At 35.9% G+C, this 19,735-nt stretch overlaps 1 protein-coding gene across 3 annotated transcripts in view; it reads left to right on the top strand.

Annotated features, from left to right (window-relative positions):
- The window catches only part of SOS1 (SOS Ras/Rac guanine nucleotide exchange factor 1), a 139,853-nt gene that overhangs the window by 114,824 nt on the left and 5,294 nt on the right, over window positions 1-19,735 (top strand). For 2 of the 3 annotated variants that reach the window (XM_055327155.1, XM_055327154.1), the window contains exons 15-20: window positions 872-991; window positions 5,879-6,041; window positions 6,551-6,668; window positions 12,448-12,620; window positions 12,818-12,934; window positions 14,186-14,450. In XM_055327155.1, the coding sequence (XP_055183130.1) occupies window positions 872-991; window positions 5,879-6,041; window positions 6,551-6,668; window positions 12,448-12,620; window positions 12,818-12,934; window positions 14,186-14,450 (956 nt within the window). Of the gene's footprint in view, window positions 1-871; window positions 992-5,878; window positions 6,042-6,550; window positions 6,669-12,447; window positions 12,621-12,817; window positions 12,935-14,185; window positions 14,451-17,153; window positions 19,708-19,735 lie in introns of those variants that run through there. The other variant, XM_055327156.1, reaches the window with a different exon arrangement.

The raw sequence follows: 19,735 nt of genomic DNA, 5'->3' as shown, positions 1-19,735 counted from the left end.
AATCACTGGCTTGGTATCCTTGGGCAACTTGAGCCTTCTTGTGTCCCTGAGCTTCCTCAAGATTAAAATGGGGCTAATAACAGTACCTATTCCTGGGGCCATTGTTAGATTGGAAATAGTAAATAAACAGTGCTTAGCACATTGCCCAGCACAAAGTAACTTACTTTCAGTAAGTTAGCTGCTGCCCTTGTAGTTGTGAACTTAAGTTATGGCCAGTTATAGCCTCTTTTAGTTTTTCTGCATTAACGTAACTACTGTCTCAGTGTATTTCTCATTTTAAATGGGGACTATTTAGAATTTAGAATAACAAACTATTTTTTAATAACTACATGAATAAAAGGAACTTAATTTATAGGTCTCTGTCTGCTCCAAAAATCATTACTTTCCCAAAAACCTAATGTATTAGAATCTACTTTATTTATTTCGCAGGACCTTTCTGTGGTTTGGTTCCCCTGCCTCCTTTAGGGAAAGAAATTTATGATTTATGAATTACAGTGATTACTATATCCTCAGTGAACTGATTATTATAACAGATACCATTATTTAAAAGAACTATCCCAAATTATACTGTCACCCTAATTCATTAAATAGTATTTGTAAGTGCTGGGAAAGATGTTATGAAAAAATCCCAATGTTGCCCAAAGCAGAATGCTACTATAAAGTGATAATACAAGTATATAGATATACGCATAGAAATAGAAAAATATCCATAATTTAAAGATTTTGTTATACCTTGTTTTCATAAACCTTTCTGTTGGTGTTCAAAGAAGTTTTATATGGGAGTTTGATTTTATTTACCTCATTTACTTAATAAAGCAGTGTGCTAGAGGCAAAGGTATCATGTAGAATTATTATGTCTTGATGATTTTAGAGCTGTACAGCCATCAGAATTAGTTGGAAGTGTGTGGACAAAAGAAGACAAAGAAATTAATTCTCCTAATCTTCTAAAAATGATCCGGCACACCACTAATCTCACTCTGTGGTTTGAGAAGTAAGTAGTGCTGCCACCATACGCTTCATAGCAGCCCGCTCTTAGAACCTGAAATGCAGTTCTGCTTTTGTATGCCTCATGTCCTTTTTTATTCCTCTATTCCTGCTTTGTTTTGCACTGAGAATAGTTTTCTAACGTATTTTTCCTCTTTTTTTTTTAATGTATTTTTATTTCATTTAATGGTTTCTTGAGGATGTGTTTAGTGGATGCTTTATCTTCTCGGAATCAGCTGCAGACTTGTGCTAGCTTGATTCCAGGGTACATAGAGGTGTTCCTCCTAGGTAGCCCTATTCCGTCTTCCTTTTTTGTGGTATTATTGTACTATGTGTTACATATAATAATGAGGCAACTCTGATAATAATACATTGTAACAATTGTTGCTTTACCGTTTGTGGCCCACCTCCTCTATGTAGTTATTGGCAATGTATTATGTATGGCCTTTTAAGTCCAACGATACATTACATACATATTATTTTATACAGTTTGCTTTTAAATCAGTTCACAGAAGCAATGAGAAAAAATACGCATTTGTGTCATCTTATGTAATCACTTAATTACTGTCACTAGCACTCTGTTTTTGTGGATTCGTGTTACTATCTGGGGTTCCTTGCTTTCACCCTGAAGAACTTCCTTTAGTAGTCTTCCTCTGCTGGGTTTGCTAGCAACAGATTCTCTCAGCTTTTGTTTATCTGGGGAAGTCTTTATTTTGCCTTCATTTTTGAACGATAGCTCTATCTTCAAGTTAATTATTTCTTCTGCCAGTTCAAATGTACTTTTGAGCCTCTTTAGTAAGTTTTTTAACTACTGTATTTTTTAATTTCAGAGTTTCCATTTGGTTCTTTTTATTACTGCTGTGTCTTTTATGATATTCTGTGCTGCACTCTGTCATCCTATCTTCCTGTACTTTTTAAATCCCGCTTTCTTTCTATTAGTTCTGTGAACATATTCGTAATGGCTACTTTGAAATCATTTTCTGTTAAATCTGACATCTGGTCCTTCTCACAGGCAATTACTATTCCCTGCTTTTTACCTCGTGAATGGGTCATCCAGTAATTCCCCCTTATCCATGGAGAATACATTCCAAGGCCCCCAATGGATGCTTGAAAGCATGGATAGTACTGAACCCTATATATACTATGTCTTGCTCCTATACATACATACCTATGATAAAGTTTAATTTATAAATTAAGCACAGTAAAAGATTAACAACAATAACTAATAACATAGAACAGTTATAATAGTATACTACAATAAAAGTATGTGAACGTGGTCTCTCTCAAAATATCTTCCTGTACTGCAGTCACCCTTTTCGTGATGATGTGAGGTGATAAAATGCCTATGTGATGAGATTAAGTGGTGTGAATGCTCACGTAATGTGACATAGCCTTAGGATACTAATGACCTGATGATACTTCAAAAGGAGGATCATCTGTAGGATGTGGTTGGCTATGGGTAACTGAGACTGGGGAAAATAAAACTGCAGATGAGTGGGGACTGCTGTACTTTCTTGTTGCTTTGCATGCCTCATTTTTTGTTGGAAACTTGACATTTTAGATAATACATTAAAGCAACTTACGGGTAGTTCCTTCCCCTGACCCCCAGAGCTTGTTATTGTTATTGCTTATTTAGTGAATAACTAACTAGATTTATTGTAGTGAAGCCTATCCCCCCTGCTCCCTCCATACTGAGACTTGAAGCTGAGAAGTTCCTCTTCTGAGAGGTATAGATTTGGGTATGTCCATCGTCATCCTAAGAAGGTGGCAGTATAGGTAGGGATTTCTTGGCCACACTCAGTTGTTAAACTCCACTAATTGGTAACTGATTACTCTACTGTTTCAACAACTTCCCAGGCACATGGGTCAGCCTTCAACTCAGGTCATGATCTTGGGGTCCTGGGATCAAGCCCCTGGTGGGCTCCCTGCTCAGTGGGGAGTCTGCTTCCCCCTCTCCCTCTGTCCCTCCCCTCTGCTCATGCACTCTTGGACTCTCTATCCCAAATAAATTAATAAAATCTTTTTTAAAAAAAACCCACAAAACCATTTCCCTAGTGGTATAAATTAATCTGCAGACTAATCCAATCAAATTGTGACTGCTCTTAAGGAGTAGTTTCTTAGGTCTCTGATACTTGTTCTGACCCCAGGAAGACCCCTTTTTAGCTTTTTTTCCCTGGTTCTCTCCTGCAGACTAGTCAACCGACATTGTAGGCAGTTAGATCCATGAATCTAATCCTATCGCCTTCACTACAACCTTCCTTCATTGTTCTCAAGATAAACTTCCTCACAGTTGGTTGCAAATGACAAGAGTAAGTAGGAACTGTTTGAGCCTGCCCTCCTGAGCTCAGGATGATGGCAAGCTTCTCTGAAACATTATCACTGCCACATCAGCAATCCAGAATCTCAATGCAATTTTATAGTTGGGGCCACATGAGTAGCATTTTATACACTGGCCATTTTTTTCTGAGTAAATACAAAGTGATTAATTGACTAATATGACTGAAACTTTAGCTAAAATGTGGATAAAGGCTTGAAAGCAATTTCTAAAGAGAAATTAGCATTCCAAGTTACTTATTTTATGTTATTATTTCTTAGCCTCTAAAAAGTAAGACTTTAGGGGCACCTCGGTGGCTCAGTTGTTTGTGTCCAACTCTTGATTTTTGTCTCAGGTCATGATCTCAGGGTTTAAGATCGAGCCCCACATTGGGCTCTGTGCTCAACAGGGAGTCTGCTTGAGATTCTTCTCTCTCTCCCTCTCCCCCTCTCCCATTGTTCTCTTCCTCTTTTTTTTTCTGTCAAATAAAATAAATTTTTTTAAAAAAGTAAAACTTTATAATTTGCCGTCTAAATGTTGCTTCCTGATTGCTTCATTATCAAGTTAAATAACTGTACTTAAACATGCAGAAGACCTTTTCCATCATAATGATTAAAATGTATGTCTATAAAGAGGAAACATAACCAATAAGACAGACCATTTTCATTTCTATCCTATTTTTTAATAGATGACTGAAAGGCCATTTCCTGCACTTTTTCCTTTTTCTTATTTTTTTAAATTGTTGTAAGAACACCTAACATGAGACGTACCCTCTTAACAGTTTTTTAAAATGTGTAATACAGTATTTTTAATTTTGAGGCATAATGTACCGTGGATTTCTAGAATTCATCTTGTGTAACTGAAATTTTATACATGCTTGTTGACAACTCCCTGTTAATCCCCTTCCTCTAGCTCCTGGCAATCACCCTTTATGCTTTTATAATTTTGACTTATTTTAGATACTTCATATGTGTAGAATCATGCAGTGTTTGTCTTTCTGTGATTGGCTTATTTATTAGAATAGCATCCTTAGGGTTCATCAATATGGTCACATATTGCAGGATTTTCTTCTTTTTAAGGCTGAATAATATTCCATCATGTGTATATACCACATTTTCTTTATCTGTTCAATCATAGATGGGCATTTGAATTATTTCTACATCATGGCTATTGTGAACAAACACTGCAACAAACATAGAGTGCTAATATCGCTGAGACCCTGATTTCAATACTTTTGAATAAATAACCAAAAGTGGAACTGATGGATGATCATATGGTAGTTCTATTTTTAATTTTTGAGGAACCTCCGTACTATTTTCCATAGTAGCTATACCAGTTTGCATTCCCCCCACCAACAGTAAACAAGGGTCCCAATTTTGGCTTTTTCAATGTGAGAGATTCTTGTTCGTTTGCTATAGTGGTTCTCAGCCATGGATGTACATTAGAATTGAAGTCACCTATGGATAAATCACCCCAGACTTACCTGGTTTTTACAAAAACTCCACAGGTGATCTCAGTTTGTGTACCTGGGTAATATCAACTGAAATAGTTAAATAAAAGCTGTGAATATACTTGTACTTTTTTAAATGTCCAGCTAACTAGTTAGCCAGTATATGACATATTTGTAGAGATCTAGCTAATGCTTTAAACATGTAAACATGTTATGTTTAATTTGATAGCAAGGCGAATTTATTTTGATAGTTTTACAATAGTTTTTTTCTTAGTGACCATTTACCCTCATTGGCAAATAACGTAACTTTCACCTTTATATTTTTAAAAAAAATTTTTAATCTTTATTGATATTTATTTTTCCATTTATATATTCTGGGTTTTTTCTTAGATTATACGTTGTTTAATATTACATTATTAAAAACCAAGTTTAAAATGCCTTTTTCTTTCCTGGTGATTAGTAAATTAAAAAATTCTCTCAAATATTAGTAAGTGCTTACTGAGGAGTTTTCTTTTTGAGCATAGTATGCTTCCTTTTAACTATGCCCTGGAATTTATGTACCTTCCAAAGATTCTTGATTTTTAAATATAAAGTGCTTTTTGAGTTTTTTTCTTCCTTAGTAATTTAAGAAATTTTATTCTCAATTATGGTAAAATACTTTCATTGACTTTTTAACATTTCAATGCTTTTCTAAAGAGCTGCTCCTAGAAATGTAGCTAATTATTTCTGTATACCAAAGAAAGAAACATTAATCACTGCAATCTTGGAGTTAGATGAATAGGAGACACGGAATTCTTGAGTTCCAGAATAAATTCCCCTAGAATACCCACATCCCAAAGACCAGCATACATTCAACAAGATGTTAAGCTCATCAATTAATCCTAATAGAATAGGAAAAAGCTGGACTGTTTAGCTGTGTCAGTGTGAAAAACTAAAGAGCACCATGCCCAACTGAAGGCACTGCCTTATCCGGTCTTCTGCTGTTCACCTGTCACTCTGAATATAGATTCTCTATAGTTACTCTATAACCATCCGCCCCACTCTACATTATTTTATTTACTAAATTCCTTAAGTTATAGCTTTGTTGGGAAAACTACAAATTTAATTCATTTTTTGTCTTTGATTCCCAGATGTATTGTAGAAACTGAAAACTTAGAAGAAAGAGTAGCTGTGGTGAGTCGAATAATTGAGATTCTACAAGTCTTTCAAGAGCTGAACAACTTCAATGGTGTTCTTGAGGTTGTCAGTGCTATGAACTCATCACCTGTTTACAGACTAGACCACACATTTGAGGTAGGTTTGTGTAGGTATTTCTTAAATGAAGAATCAGGATTTTAACAATCATAGTCTTTAATTTTTAAGTGCCTCGTCTGTCTTTTCAGTAACAGTTTAAAAGATGGAATTGTCTAAGTTTTGTATTGAGTTGGTTGTGCTTTTTAAATTAGGCATTCTCATTAAAATGCATTCACAGGTCCTAGGCTAGGTTTGAAGAAGAAAAACCTTTCAGGATTTAATTTATATGTAATGTACAATTAAGTGTTCTCGTAATTGTGTAAGGAATTGCAAGATAAATTAGATTTCTCTCTCTCTATCACACACACACACACACACACACACACACACACACACCCCTCTTAAGTTTGTTCTAGGATCCACAAAGATAGTGTGTTTGAAACAATTATTATCATTCTTAGAATCAAACTGATACTGTTGTATTTGGCTTCATTTTTAGCCCAGCATTTTGGGACAAACCTGTGATTCCTTTTATAAACTTACGCTCCCAAAATTTCTTTTTTTTGTAGCAAATACCAAGTCGCCAAAAGAAAATTTTAGAAGAAGCTCATGAATTAAGTGAAGATCACTATAAGAAATATTTGGCAAAACTCAGGTCTATTAATCCACCATGTGTGCCTTTCTTTGGTGAGCATTTCTTGAATTTTTATTGTTTCTGGATATAACAAGACATTTATTTCATTAAATGACTGTACGTACGTGTCATATGCCAGCAGAAAATACTTATTTAATAAATAGCATGTGAATCACCATAGAATTTTACTCTATTAGGACTTTTGAAAAGGGAAAACTGTTCTTGCTTAGCAAATTAAAATTATAGGTTTACTAATACTGAACTTTCCTATTTACTAATATTAAACCTTATTTATTCACAGTAAATTGATCTTTTAAGTTTACAAATGAATTCTATTTAGGATTTTTATATCCATCTACATGAATGAGATAGGTCTGTGATTTTTCTTTGTGTTGTATCTGTCAGCTTTTGTTATTATTATATTTACTTTGTAACAAGAGTTCAGTAGCTTTCCATCTTACTCTATTCTGGAATATCATGAAATGATTTAGCATTTAAACTTTGAAACAGGCCAACAGAAAAAGTGTATCTAGGCCTGGAATCTTTTATAGGATACAGTTCTTTAGTAACATTTTCATTCCTACCTTAATTTTTTTCTATTTCTGTTTTCTGCTACACAATTGTCTTATTTTATTTTATATATTTTTAAAGATTTTATTTATCCATTCATGAGAGACAGAGAGAGAAAGAGGCAGAGACACAGGCAGAGGGAGAAGCAGGCTCCGTGCAGGAAGCCCAACGTGGGACTCCATCCCGGGTCCCCAAGATCAGGCCCTGGGCTGAAGGCAGTGCTAAACCACTGAGCCCCCCAGGCTGCCCTTGTCTCATTATTTTAAAAATACCAGTAGTCAGTTATATCTATCTAAATTGTTCCTATTTGCAATGTATCTTTTCCATTTCTATTTTTACTTTGCTTTTTACTTCAAAAAGATAAAACTGAAATATAATTACTCTCTTCTTTTGTTTTTTATATCATGTATTACTTTTTATCATTATATTTTTTTTTTCCTGAGAACTTTTTGCCCCCTACACTCTTGGTAAAACTATTGGTTAATTTATTTTCTCTTTCTGGCAAAACATTTTAATTATAAAAGTACAGATTCAAGGGTACCTGGCTGGCTCAATCAGTTAAGCATCTGCCTTTCACTCAGGTAGTGATCTCAGGGCCCTGGGATTGAGCCATGTCTGGCCTCCCTGCTCAGTGGGGAGTCTGCTTCTCCCTCTCTCTCTCTCTCTCTCCCCCCCTCTTTCAAATAAATCAATAAAATCTTTTTTAAAAAAAGTACAGATTCATCAGATTTAATTTTCAAAATGAAATGTATCTTACATAAGATCTTGTAAGTTAGAAATGTTATACCTATCTGGGCACTACAGAAGATGCACAAGACCTTCCACAGTTCCTAGAGGAAAGAATGTAAAGACAATTTTGATAAGGAGTTAAAAACAATTTTAAAACAGTTTAGAAAAAGAATCAAGAAGCAGATGCATTAAAATCTGTGTATTTCAAGTGTGGTGACTGTGATGCTAGTTCATACAAGGGAGCCTTGGAAGAACCTGGGTAGGCCTGATATTCCTTTCATTCCATCTGTCAGCAAATTCTTGAGTACCTATGAAGTATCAGGGACTATGCCAGGTGCATAGAAAAAGTAAAAAATACACAGTACCTGCCTGTGCTCCCTGAGCTTATGGTTGTACTACTTGTGATATCCTACAGCTTCTACACCTCCTACACCTCACAGAGGTGAACCAAAACTTCAGGGCCTATTCACCCAGCTGTCGGTTTGGCCCCTGCTACCCTATCACCCTGATTGGTGAGCAGTTAGTCACACAGACTGCACTCTCTAAACTATTCTCCATCAGACATACGAGCTAACATAACTGATCTTCATAATGCACTGTTAAGTGAAAAAAAAAAACAGTTTCAGACCTGTATTTAGAGTATGATTTCATTGTTTTAATGTTGGCCATGTGATTTGGTGAGTGAACACAAAAGTGCAGCTAGTTTGATAGGTACAGACAAGTCACCTGCCAGCTTTCATACCTACCTCTCTCTGCTTATCTCTCTGGTTATTGAGCTTCGCTGTTTCAAGGTCAGTTCTGCTGCTCTAAGATGATCTTTGCTGTTCCCCAGTTCCTGGGGTTAGCCACACAGCCTTTCATGGTTCTGACCAGAGGGTAGAACCAGATGTTATTGCTGCTTCCTAATTCTGTATCGTCTATATGGTGGCTTGTAGAAATTCCTTCCAGATTCTTATCCTTAACTCTGGGGACTAGTTTTTTTGGATTTTTTTTTTTCCTCCTCTATGGGAGAGTCAGAGGTAGCATCTGACACTTTCACTCCCTCTGTCATCTTACCAGAATTCTCATTCATGTCTTTTGCTGGTGCTGCACCATTTACAGAATAAAAGTCAGGCAACTTCTCCTTCTGAGGCTTTCCCAGACTGTGGATCTATATCCCAGTTTTTCTCCACATACCAAAGTGTTCTACTTTTTATAAATGGGTATATGTAGGCAAACATTTCCTCTAAGGTAAAAGGATATAGATTGTTCCTTTAGCCAAGCCTCACCTCCCTGCACAAACTATCCAAGCCTGTAGCTTTGGCTTTGTTCTTTCCTTTCATACAGCTGTAATTTTGTGTCCTCCTCCTGCTTCTTCTCAGTCTGCTTCATCTCCACCCTTGTATCCTGCCATTTTAGGATTAACTGTAGGTCTCTTGCATCCTGAGCCATTCTTCAAATGCTTTCTCTTCTATTCTGAAATAATGTGCTTTTTATTCATTCAGAGATATTGTTGAATGCCTCTACCTGCCACGCTGGGTGTCAAGAATCAAGAGACAAATAAAACATAGTCTTATTCTCAATAAGCTCTCTTGAAAGAGCAGAAAAATACACTGCATCACAGAAATGTATATATTGAAGTAAGTGGAAAGTGCTACATAGGAACCTAGAACCCTGTGCAGCCAGTTTTTCCTACAAAGATAGGGAAAGGCATCAGCAACAATGTAAACCTTACCCCTCTTCATTATTTATGTCATAATGCTCTGCTTTCCTTCTCCCCAGACAGCCATCACCAGAGCAGGGTATGTAAAATGATCTATTGAAAAAAATTAACCTTTACCAGTAGATGATATTCAGGTCTATATATCCATTTGTACTACATTTTTTACTCAGAAACTACATATACATATACGTATACGTATACATATATGTATTTTTTTTAAGAGAGAGAGAGAGAGAATCTGTGCTTAAGCACTTTTTACTGATGGTAGTGTGTGATCAACAAAATTTGGATACATCTTTAATCATTTGCTCTTCTTTTAACTAGCCATTAATATGTCATAACATAATTTCCAGATTCTATCCAGAACTCTCCCAAAATGCTACGTGTAAGCATTTTCACAACTTTGTTCAAGTATATGCTGAACACATACAACGTCCCATCCTCTGTGTTCCCAGTGGCAGTCATTATACCCCCACCCGTTCAGTCAGGCACAAATCTGAGAGTCTTCCTTTCCACCCTGCTCCCTCTGCCCCGACCAGTTACTCAGTTGTTGTAGAGTCTACCCCTTAAATATGTATGCACTTCACTCTATCACTGGAGACCCTAAGATAGCCCTCATTAGCTCACCAGGACTACATTTACCCTGCTAATTGCTCATCCTGCTTCTAATCTTAACTCCTAACCCATCTGGTTTCGTAGTACAGCCAGAGTAAACCTTCTAGAATGCAAAGATGCCAATAATCTCCTATGAATAAAAATTAAGGTCTTTAAAAAAAGGCTCCTCATGATTCCAATCCAGGTGCTGCTACCCACAAACTCTTGGGCCATCAATGTGGGACCAATGTAGAAGGTTGATTCCAGCTGCCCCTTAAATATGTTTACTATATGAATATGTTTGTCAGACTGAACATTGAGCTATGTACATCATGCAACATAGTGTAGTGGAGGATATAACTGGCTGCAAGTAAAAGAGCCAAGTAACAGGCAGATGTAGAAAATAAAAAGCCTGTGCATATTAGAGCACATGGTAAATCTGTCTTATGAATATGAATGTATAATCAAGAGTAGCCTAGGTGCTAAGAAACAGCCAACTAATACACTTAAAAACCAGATACTTTTTAGAACCAAACAGGTGTTGGTATCTATCATTTTGCATTATTGCTGACTTTTTCACTGAGTTTGAGTCATTTAATCTTTTCAGGAGTGTGGCCAAATATTCAGGTATTTGAAAGTGTGCCTCTGCTACAAAAGCCTTTAGAACCACTACACTATGATTAGAACAAAAGTGCCTGTTATTTTGTCCATTCTGCTCCTTCCGTGGTGCACAACCTGCAGTGGTGGGGGATTAGAACTAGTAATCCCTTGCCTATGTCTGTCCTCCTATCCTCCACTCTTCCTCCACCCACACACCAAACCCCTCTGGTCTAGCCATATGCACAGCATGCTGTCTCCGACTATGCCTTCCAGGCTTCGTCACAAACCAGTGCCTTCCTACACATTGCTGCTTTGCTTAGGATGCCCCTCTCTTACTCATTAAACTTTGCTTCATTTTTTGAGATTTATTGTCAACATCACTTCATCTGTGATGCTTTTTCTATTCCCACCAGCCCAAGGCAGACAGGCACACCTCTGTGCTCTCATAGCATTTATGCATTACTACTGATATAGTACTTACCAAACTGTACTGTAGCCCACATTCAAAGCTCTGAACTCCTTGAGATCAGGGATTGTGTGTCTTGTTCATCTTTGTACTGCAGCACCTAATGCAGTGCTGGGCATGCAGCAGAGACTCAGTACTTGTATGCTGGGTGAATGAACTCATATTCATACACACTCTTTTCTTTCCCCAATGTCACAGTCAGTACTTTAGGGGGAGAGGCAGAAGCTTAAAAGAATAAGGCAAGACTGGCAAATCAGCATCAACAATCACAACCATCGCTAATTAAGTATTTGCTGTTGTCAGGCCCTATTCTAAGTCTATATGTAAATTTACTCCCTTATTTCTCAAAGCAACCCTGCTGTCCTCATTTTACAGATGAAAAAACCAAGGCACAGAGAAGCTAAGCAACTTGCACAAGACCACACAAGCAGAAAGCTGCAAGAGTTGGCTCCAGAACATTTATGCTAGAACAGAAAGGAATTAAGGTGCTCCCCGCCCCAGAGGGCCATATAAAGAATGTGCAAGTGCCTGGATTGGGTTCCTTCTCCTCCTCCAGTGCACAACCTACAGTGATGGGGAAACAGGAGCTCAATTATGAGACTGCCACTCATCCTAGAAGTACTGAAGACCAGAACAGACATAAATTATATCCAACACTGTGTTTGATAGGTTTGCAGGTCCTTATACATTCCCACAAGTAGGCCTATCCAAACAGTATTACCTCTGAATTACAAAAGCCAAACGAGTTTTGAATAAGCAGAAAATATGATCCTTTGAATTTAATGTTTTCCCCTTTGGCCAGAAATATGTGTTGTTACGTGGTGGGTTATGCTCAAAGTTCCTTTAACAAAACAGGGACTTGTGTCAAATACCACATGGTTTTGGAGGTATGGAAAATTGGTTATCCTCCTGATAGAGCTCTTAAAATTTGTTAAACTTGGTTTCCCTTTTTCTGCGTATTTATAAAACTTAAGTGTCACAGAAGAATTTGACATTTATTAAAATATTTCTCTTGATATTTAGCTAGTTTTTCATAGAATGGAAATCTGTGCCTTAAATCTTTGGTTATGGTGATTGAGATGGTAGTGTGATATGCTGACAATTACTGACAAAGAAAAAGACCTAACTGGTTCCTTTCTTATCCTTGAAATAATTTAATTATATCTTCCAGGAATTTATCTAACTAATATCTTAAAAACAGAAGAAGGCAACCCTGAGGTCCTAAAAAGGCATGGAAAAGAGCTTATAAACTTTAGCAAAAGGAGGAAAGTAGCAGAAATAACAGGAGAGATCCAGCAGTACCAAAATCAGCCTTATTGTTTACGAGTAGAATCAGATATCAAAGTAAGTTGAATTCTTTGAGGATATGTCTTTCTAATAAAGTTTATAAACCAGCTGATGAAAGCTGGTTTATTTCATACAGGTGATAAAGGAAAATAAAGTTAAAAATAACTCAAATTTTCATATGTTAAATGTTTTCATGAATTTCAAATGCATTTAAAATATTTAATACTAATAATTATTTCTTGCATTTATTTTAGAGGTTTTTTGAAAATTTGAATCCAATGGGAAATAGCATGGAAAAAGAATTTACAGATTATCTTTTCAACAAATCCCTAGAGATAGAACCACGAAACCCTAAGCCTCTGCCAAGATTTGTAAGCATTCACATATTTATATTTCTTTCATATTTATAGATTTTTTTGCAGTTTTCTATATCTGGTTATATCATCACTACCATATGTGTTATACAGATTAGTTTCCATGAGGTCATTCAGGGATGAAGTGTACCTGTGATGGATAAAAGTAATGAATAAATGCTTAATAAGTATGCTCAGGAATATCCCATTTGGTTGGAAATAAGTGAGCATTACTATTAATATGAATAAATCCTGATAGATGAAGAAATTGGGCAAATATGTAAGTTGTTTTTGTAAAAAGAAATGTTATTTGAGATGTATTCTTAAAGGCAGGAAATTTGATTAAGTTATACTAATTCACTTAAACATATTCATTTATGACTTTTCTAAAGTAACAACTTATGAAAACTTTTAACCACGAATCATTAGCCATAAAAATAACAAGTTTGGTTAAAGATACTTTTGGGGGGAAAGTAAAGTTTCCATTGTTTTTTATTACTTGTCAATGCCTGGCTAGTTTTATGTAGTGTCATCACCTCACTGGTCTGAATATAATCTGTCTTGTTCCTTCTTAAAAAAATAAAAAATCAAGAAGTAAATAAAAGTGGCTTCCTTAGTAACCAAGGTAAATTTCAAAGTATCTGTGAACTAAAGCTTATGCAATTACCTCGCAAGAAAATTTCTTAAGGCCTAAAACCGTTTTCTAAAAAATTCATTAAAAACAGCAAATTAGAAGTAGCTATATAGTCTTGCTTCAAAGAGCTTTGCTAATAGCACTCTGTAAGAAAATTTCATAAAACTAGCATACACACACAGATGAAAACTGAAGCAATTTAATGCATTTGTAAATAGCTCAAACAATTCCAACATCACAGTATTACAGCATCATAAAGTATTATAGTTCATAATCATGATCCTGGCTTTTCCAGCAAGGTTAAATTAGTTCAACAAGATCTGTTTAAAAAGCCAGGGAAATCTACAGCATATCTGAGAAAGATTCCCATTCAAAAATATCAAGATAACAAATACTGTAGTATTTTTAGGACTAAGACTCCGCTATTTAAAGAAATCCATTGCCTACTATTTTAAGTAGCCAAGGCTTTATGGAAATGGGATGTTAATATAACTTGGACACTTTGATTTTAATCATTTGTTTAGTAGTGATTTATGGTTTTCGAAGATATTAGTTGAGTTTTACCAGGCATACAAAAAAACCTTCCTTTCTGTTGTGGTATTGTAAATAATGTGTTTCTTTTGATATGTCTACAGCCAAAAAAATATAGCTATCCCCTAAAATCTCCTGGTGTTCGTCCATCAAACCCAAGACCAGGTACCATGAGACATCCTACACCTCTGCAGCAGGAGCCAAGGAAAATTAGTTATAGTAGAATCCCTGAAAGTGAAACAGAAAGTACAGCATCTGCACCAAATTCTCCAAGAACACCGTTAACACCTCCTCCTGCTTCTGGTGCTTCTAGTACCACAGATGTTTGCAGCGTTTTTGATTCCGACCATTCGAGCCCTTTTCACTCAAGTAGGTGCTAAAATTTTAAGTGCTTTAAAGTAATTGTTAGTATGATATGTGCTAGAGGTAAAAAAATATATATATAACTTTTTTATTTTTTGTAAATTTGTAGACAAATACCATTTCAAAATATTATTATAAAAATATAAAGCAAATTCTAAACTCCAGCAACTTACAATTTTTTAAAAACATGTTAGAATAGCCCTCTTTAAATTTGTTATACTTTACCAGAAGGCCTAGTGATAAAATTGGTAATTTAAACTTGATTTGAGCATTTGTTTTCAATTGGTGAATTCAAAACGCCTTCCTTGTATCTAGAGGAAACAAAGATAACTCCTAAAATCTGCAAGGATTGTCAATCCACTGCTTTAAATGCTGCCTCCAAAATTATTATATTTGAATACCACTCAGTACATCATTCCCTTTTCACCAAACTCTATAGGTTTCAATTTTTGCAGCAGGTATCAAATTTAATCTCCTATTTAACCCTTTCTCAGTCTACACCATCTGGCAGATGCTGTATAGCACCCGCTAATACACTGCCTGTGCTTTCAAGCCCAGCTGTACAGATCTCACAGACTGCATACTACTGCTCATTCCTTTCTGATTTCTAGATCAGTGCTGTCTAGTAGAAATATAATGTGAGCCATGTAGGTATGTTAAATGTTCTATAGCCACACTTACGAAAGCAAAAAGAATTAGGTGAAATTGATTTTAATGTATTTTATTTAACTCAGTGTGTGTAAAATATTATCATTGCAACATGAATTCAAGATAAAAATTTATTGAGCTATTTTACATTCTCTTTTTGTTCTAAATTGTCAAAATCCAGTATGCATTTTACACTTAGAGCACACCTCAACTCAGACTAGCCACATTCACTTGCTTAATCCACATGTGCCTAGTGGCTTCCAAACAGTAGAGCTCAGCTCTAGCCCTTTGAAGAGGCTACCTTTTATATGTAGGTCACCTTGCTTCCTCTAATTTTCTAATTAGAAATTAGAATTTCTAATTCCATGTGGAGCTTTAAAGCTCTAAGAATGCATGAGCTCTTCCCATTGGCTATCTCAGATCCATGTACAGACCAATTCCTAGTATCAGACAGAATAGAATCCAGTCCTGAGAAGACAGCATGTCGTTATTATGGGGGAGGAGGTCAAGGAGCCAGGTGACCTAGGAGTTAGGAATCTGGTTGAGGATCTCAGTCTGCTAGTGAGCTTCTCTGATTTTTAGATAAAAGACATTTTCTGTGCCTTCTGGAAATCCAGCTAGATTTTTGAGGTTTCTTCCAACTCAGAGAACCTAACTTTTTAAATAAAAACTGACTTAAAATTATTCTTCAGAGGTGTATTATTTTGAGATTTGGCCCAGAACCCTATCTATTTATTCATGTGTTGTACATACATTTGTAGTTGCCCAGTAGTATCTCTTTTTACCACCTAAGGTGTGTTTGTTTTGAGAATTACTATATCTTGGCTTCATTTGGCTACTGGGGATTTTGGAGTTCCGTTATAAACGTACTAAAGCTATCAGATATCTTTGTAAGTTCAAATAAACATCAGGTAAAAAAAGAAAAAAATCCCACTTATATTCCCCAATTCATAAACCCTCTAAAATTAAGTAATAAAACCAGCACTTTTTATTATATACCCAACCCCAAATCATAATTTATTCTGACCTATTTAATTCTTTGCAGGGTTTTTTTTTTTTCTTAGAGCAGATAGGTGTGGTCTATATTTTGAAGATTCCCACATAAATAAATGATTGAAATCACATGAAAGCTATCAATTGCAAATTCTGCTTCTCTTAGTTTAAAAAGTAGCTAAAAATGGAAGAGGAGGGAAAAACAGGAGATAAGCACATTAACATTCCCTACTGGTGCTAGATCTTTAAAGCAGTTAAGTCATAGAGGGAAGAAGGAATCATTTTGGAATGCAGTGCTCTGTCCTACACAGCAGTGGAACAGTATTCAGCAGCTGGACAGGTGGAGGAACCACTGGTCCAGAAGTTAGGCTTTGTAAGCTGAGCTTGAAGGGTTTGCTCAATTTCGCTTTCTTTGTGATAAAACTCCTTTTATGATTCTCTTTCCTCTGAGTAAAAACTGAAAATAACTATTTTGAAATTAGAGAAGCCAGCATAATATAAAATCATTTGTGTGCTCAGTCCCTTACTTAAAACTTACCTGTGGGCCTCTGTGTAGTGAAGGTTCTCATGTGCTCATGACCCCAATTCTGCTTAACAGACCCACTAGTACTGTGGGGGTCACTGGAGCTCCCAGCTTGCCAAAAATGTTTCCACCACAGAGAGAATTCCTACGTCCTCAGGGCCTGTCAGGAAAGAGCTGCTGTGCCTACATTCTTAGCTCATTTGAACATATTCCACTTGATACATAGCAGCAAAAGTATCATTGCCTAAGTTTTTCAAAAGCCAAAGCTTGACTAGAATTTTTGATCAGTTATAGTAGTGCTTTTTTGCTTCTAGTTTTGTCTTTCAAAATAGTTTATTTTAAAACCATAGCTAATTAATCGGCCAGTATCTGCTGCATGTCTCACTCCTTCCCAAGCACTTACACATCACATCTCTTCTGGTAAAGCTCATAATCTTACTGAGAAAGGAAAAATAATCATAGTACAAAGCAAATCATAGTTAAATGCTTTAACCATTGTTAAATGCTATGATTCTCTTTGTACTATATTTATTTTTCAATCTCAGTAAGATTGCAAGCTTTACCAGAGAAGATACCTAAGGGCTCAGCAAAATGCTAAATGAGTGGTGAAGACACAGTGCTGTGGAAGTTTACACAAAGATGATCACAGAAGGGGCAAGAGTGGTCACGGAAAGCTTTGTGGTGAGGACAGAGAGGTAAGGAAACTGGCCACCCACCTAGTCAGCTTCCTACACTCCCACTCAAAGCCCTGCTCCACATCTTGGCCTGGTCAGCTCCACCTTTGAGGTGGTCATGACAGTCTCCATAACCAAAGGAGAGGTCACCCAGCTTGCTGCTTTGTTTCTGCTGCCATCCCAAGGTGGAGAGGAGGAGGAAAGTGTTCTAGGTGCCTTCCTGTCTGAAGATTGCCTGATCATAGAAGGCAGCCAGAGGTCCCACCGGTCTGTCTACTGCTGATGAACTTCAGCTCTAGGACTCAGGAGAAGAAACTGACCAGAAAAGATGTATTTCAAGCATTTCAAGCTGGAATGCAAGGCTTTTCTTCATAGAAGATTGTTGTAGGTCTCTGCCCCCCACCCCCCATGAATAAATAGATAAAAAATAAAAATCTTTAAAAAAAATAAAAGTTTTCAGGGGGATTATAATGTGTAGCCAAGATTGAGAACCACTGATCTTTTGTCTGGGATTTGTACTTAACAAATTTAATACTACCTTTTTAATTAATTGGGTTTCACTATTAAGTCATTATCCATGAATTTGTTCGGTTCCTAGCTAGTATAGAATTTCTAGTATGTATTTTTTGATTAGGGCACGAATAATTCTAAGAGGGTTTTTTTTTAGCATTTTACAGACAGTAAGACCAAGAAATTCATTTAAAATGACAAATCAGGGGCATCTGGGTGGCTCAGTGGTTGAGTCTGCCTTTGGCTCAGGGAAGCCAAAATAATCCTGGGGTCCTGGGATCGAGTCCCACATCTCCCTACAGGGAGCCTGCTTCTCCCTCTGCCTGTGTCTCTGCCTCTGTGTCTCTCATGAATAAATAAATAAAATCTTAAAAAATAAAATGACAAATCAGAAAAGTGCCCTTACTTTACCACACACATAAGCCTGCACCATCCATATATATAAATATGATCCAAGTCAAGTCTGTGTATATACATTGGGTACACATAGGTATAATTATTCTTCGTAAAAGCCTGCAGTTTATAGCTATCAGAAGCTTTGTTTTTATTTTATTCTCATATTGTACTAAGTGTACTACCATGTTCTTGAGGCTTATCTCCAGGAGGCATATTTATTTCTTTTCTAAGAAAAGTGGAAAAAACATGAGTAGGGAAACACTAGAGGTAAATACTCCTTTACCCCTGTCCCATCATAGGTGCCTAATAAATAGTGGAGTGAATCACTGACAGAAAGAACAACAGCTTCATTTAATATCAAAATACAAAAATTAATTTTTATCTTCTGAGAGATAACTTACTAGAATTAATGGATTGCTACCCTTGGTAACAACCATGGCCTCTAAATAAATTATCAGTCCATAAGGAAAGGAAATTAATGGGATAGATTGTTGGAAATTGGGGCTATGTGGGAAATATACCCACCATACCTATATAAATAGCAGTCACATTAATAGTCTTGCCAACTGAACCTGAAACATAAAATTATCCTTGTTCTGACCAAAGCAGCTAGAAAAAACAATGGTCCAAATTATTTGAGTGATTGTTGTACAAAGAGAGGGAGAGAGGAACCTGAACTTTTAAAAAAATCAGCTGAGATTAGTGTTACAGGAATTATTCTAGTCTCTTGGATATTAATGCTTTAATATGTTGGTAATAGGAGGCAATGTCACATAAACAACTATGTAGATTTAGAGCCAGTACAGATCACTTAGCCTCTTGTCTCAGTTTTTCTACTTTAATGCTCTTGGGGCTTTAGCTTTTATGGTTTTCATTTTTTTTTCCTAGAAGAATTAATACTGTTGAAATTAAACATCCTAAATTTGTCAGTGAGTTTCCTGTATAAAATGTGTCTAAGCGCCAAATATATATGAAGTGTTCAAGAATACAGAAGGAAAAGGCTATATCCCTTTCAAGCTTGTTTTACAATATCCAAAGCTATAATTATTTTGCAATAAGAATATATGCTCCAAGAATATTTTCAAAAGTATATAATATTAGTAAGGAATTCCCCTTTATTTTTCAATTTATATAACATAAATTCATTATTTATTACTTAACTTCACACATTTGAGTTTTCAAAAAATCTCTAGTAAATGATCTGCTTCTATAATGTCCAGCTGAATTCTTTGCTTGAATTGGGTTTATACATTTTTTAAAAGTCTTCCACTAATAGAAGATATTTTAGTTTTCTCATGAATGCTTTTCATTTAAATATTATGACATCAAGTAGAATCTAAAAGGAATCTTCAAAATTCCCAATATGATATTAGCTCAACATAATTCTTTATTTTTCTCAAAAGTAAGAAGTAGTGAGCTTTTACTAAAGACTGCTGTACCATTCTTTACAACTAGAATAACAAAAATTATATTTTTATCAGAAATGCATTTTTACAGATGAGTTGAATTTATCAATGAAAGAAAAAAATCTACTCTTTCTTGTTTCC

This window comes from Nyctereutes procyonoides, unplaced genomic scaffold, assembly GCF_905146905.1.
Source record: "Nyctereutes procyonoides isolate TBG_1078 unplaced genomic scaffold, NYPRO_anot_genome, whole genome shotgun sequence".
Lineage (NCBI taxonomy): Eukaryota > Metazoa > Chordata > Mammalia > Carnivora > Canidae > Nyctereutes > Nyctereutes procyonoides.
This window is presented reverse-complemented; position numbering and strand designations above follow the sequence as displayed.